Source organism: Protobothrops mucrosquamatus, unplaced genomic scaffold (genome assembly GCF_001527695.2).
Source record: "Protobothrops mucrosquamatus isolate PMUCROS unplaced genomic scaffold, P.Mucros_1.0 scaffold2939, whole genome shotgun sequence".
Lineage (NCBI taxonomy): Eukaryota > Metazoa > Chordata > Lepidosauria > Squamata > Viperidae > Protobothrops > Protobothrops mucrosquamatus.
This window is the reverse complement of record NW_015388962.1, coordinates 444,648-447,754: the sequence shown is the minus strand read 5'-3', so window position 1 is coordinate 447,754 and position 3,107 is coordinate 444,648. Positions and strand designations below refer to the sequence as shown.

Genomic DNA, 3,107 nt, shown 5'->3' with positions numbered 1-3,107 from the left:
TCCGTTTTCCCTTCTTCCTGCCAGCTTCACTGTCCTTGCCAGTTTCCACACATTATCCACTCATACCTATCTAGGTATGTATATATATACTGCTCAAAAAAAATAAAGGGAACATTTTACCATGGAACTGAAGGGGTTTGCGTTCCCTTTATTTTTGTGACCAGTATATATATTTGTGTGTGTGTGTGTGTGTGTGTGTATTATACTGTTATACTGGCAAACAGGGTGGCCTGTGGTTTACTACAGGGAGGTGTGTGTGAGAAACAGCGGATGGTTTTCATCTCTTCCCTTGAGGTTCCAACACACACACACACACACACACACACACACACGTTTGCTCTTTCCAGCACTCTGAGGTTGTGAATGGAAGAAGAATTTATATTAATGTAAATTCACAGTCTAAAGAAGGAGTGAAGAACAGAAGAAGAGGAAGAAGAAGAAGAAGAAGAAGAAGAAGAAGAAGAAGAAAAGAAAGAAAGAAAGAAAGAAAGAAAGAAAGAAAGAAAGAAAGAAAGAAAGAAAGAAAGAAAGAAAGAAAGAAAGAAAGAAGTAGTTATATTAATGTAAATTCACGGTCTAAAGAAGGAGTGAAGAACAGACGAAGAAGAAGAAGAAGAAGAAGAAGAAGAAGAAGAAGAAGAAGAAGAAGAAGAAGGAAAGAAAGAAAGAAAGAAAGAGAAAGAAAGAAAGAAAGAAAGAAGTAGTTATATTAATGTAAATTCACGGTCTAAAGGAGTGAAGAACAGACGAAGAAGAAGACGAAGACGAAGACGAAGAAGAAGAAGAAGAAGAAGAAGAAGAAGAAGAAGAAGAAAGAAAGAAAGAAAGAAAGAAAGAAAGAAAGAAAGAAAGAAAGAAAGAAAGAAAGAAAGAAAGAAAGAAAGAAAGAAGTTATATTAATATAAATTCACGGTCTAAAGAAGGAGTAAAGAAAAGACCAGGGGCTAAACCTGCAGCTTGCTCCAATTTATTGGCCCCGGTTGGGCTTTCCTTGGAATGATGGTTTAAAAAAAGTTTGTCGCAACAGCGAGACCGGATCCAACTGGGCTCTAGAATAAAAAAGATAAAAGTCTGCTGGAAGCCGGTCCTGCCGCATCCCTTACTCTTCTTCCTCCTCCTCCTCCTCCACCTCGTCCAGGGTGATGGCGTGGGGACCGGCCTGGTGTGGGCTCTCCTTCTGGATGGACACAATGCCGGTCAGGAAGGCGTAGCCCACCATAGCCACCAGCGCCACCAGGACTGAGAGGAACTGGTTGCGTCGCTTGTGCGTCTCTTCTTCGCCGTCGCTGCCGTCGCCGGAGGCCAATTTGGGAACGATGGGTGGGGGATCCCCTGCGGAAGGGGTCACATTCGGTCAAGACACGGCAAAGGTTCCCGCGCTTAGCGGCCGTTCGAAGATACGGCAGGTGGTCCCAGTTGGGGCGCCTCATAACCTTTCCCAGGTTCCCGCGGTCGTCCCACCCATGTGGTCACAGCACGGCGACACGGCTGTGGCTGCAGCGTCCTGTGGTCCGCTGAGACCACGTTTTACAGGGAGTTCTGGACTGACAGCCATTCTGTTTAGTGACCGTTCAAAGTTACGACGGCGCTGACAAAAGGACTTGGGACCGTTTTTCAGACTGACGATCCCTGCCGCGTCCCCCAAGAGATGGAAATTCAGACCTTTGGCAACTGACTCGTTTAGGATGGTTGCAAGGATGGGTCTTGTGGGATAGGGTTTCCTGCCTGAGCAGGGGGTTGGACTAGATGACCTCCAAGGTCCCTTCCATCTCTGTTCTTTCTTTCTTTCTTTCTTTCTTTCTTTCTTTCTTTCTTTCTTTCTTTCTTTCTTTCCTTCCTTCCTTCCTTCCTTCCTTCCTCCCTCTTTTCTTTCCTTCTTTCTTTCTCTTTCTTTCTTTCTTTCTTTCTTTCCTTCCTCCCTCCCTCCCTCCCTCCCTTTCTCCCTCCCTTCCTTCCTCACCACTGGAGGTTTTCAAGAACAGACTGGACAGCCACCTATCTGAAATGGTATAGTGTTTCCTGCTTGAGCAGGGAGTTGGACTAGATGACCTTCAAGGTCCCTTTCAACTGTTATTCTGCTATTTTTCCTTCCTCCCTCCCTCCCTTCTTTTCTCCCTCCTCCCTCCTCCCCTATCTGAAATGGTATAGTGTTTCCTGCTTGAGCAAGGGGTTGGACTAGATGCCCTCCAAGGTCCCTTCCATCTCTGTTCTTTCGTTCTTTCGTTCTTTCTCTTTCCTTCCTTCCTTCCTCCCTCCCTCCCTCCCTCCCTCCCTTCCTTCCTCACCATTGGAGGTTTTCAAGAACAGACTGGACAGCCACCTATCTGAAATGGTATGGTGTTTCCTGCTTGAGCAGGGAGTTGGACTAGATGACCTTCAAGGTCCCTTTCAACTGTTATTCTGCTATTTTTCCTTCCTTCCTTCCTCACCCCTGGAGGTTTTCAAGAAGAGACTGGACAGCCCCTTGTCTGTTTCCTGCTTCAGCATCGAGTTGGGCTAGATGACCTCCAAGATCCCTCCCAACTCCGCTATTCTCTTAAAGCTGATTCCTCGGCTGCGCACCCGTCCCCGAGGACCTTCACCAAAGCGATGACGCAAACTCACCTCCGTCCCACGGAAAATAAAGGCTCAAAATAGAGGTGCAGAAGTTGCACAGGTTTGGGAGCGATTTGAGGTGCTGCTGGAATTTCCCGTTGGGAAGTTTGGCGTGAAGCAGGCCGGCCAAAAGGCTAAACACCGAGGCGTCCAGGGAGGCAGGTCTGAAAAAAAAAATTAAATAAAACCAAGAAAAGTGGAGACGATATGAGAGACAGCATGGCAGTGACCTCTTTCAGCTAGCGGCCATCATTTACGTCGCTAAGCGAGACCTCTGCTAAGTGAGCTTTGTCCTGCTGGACACACCGTTGTTAAGCGGGACAAAGTTAGCTGCACGGTCATTAAGCAGAACCCGGCTTCCCTGTGGACTTTGCTCGCCCGAAGGTCGCAAAAGGAGACACTGCCGCCGTCGTAAATAGGAGCCGGTCGCCAAGCCTCTGAATTTCAACCGTAAGGGTCCTAGGGCACTTCTTTCAGCGACGGTCGCTAAATGAACGGCTGTAAGTCAGGGG

The 3,107-nt window shown here is 47.3% G+C and overlaps 1 protein-coding gene across 1 annotated transcript in view; it reads right to left on the bottom strand.

Annotated features, from left to right (window-relative positions):
- Positions 1-953: 953 nt before the first annotated feature.
- The window catches only part of MTX1 (metaxin 1), a 6,491-nt gene continuing 4,337 nt past the window's right edge, over positions 954-3,107 (bottom strand). Inside the window, exons 6-7 of the mRNA XM_015826047.1 lie at positions 2,605-2,759; positions 954-1,332 (exon numbers count right to left, since the gene is read on the bottom strand). Coding sequence (XP_015681533.1) covers positions 1,100-1,332; positions 2,605-2,759 — 388 coding nt within the window. The 3' untranslated portion in view covers positions 954-1,099. The remainder of the gene's footprint in view (positions 1,333-2,604; positions 2,760-3,107) is intronic.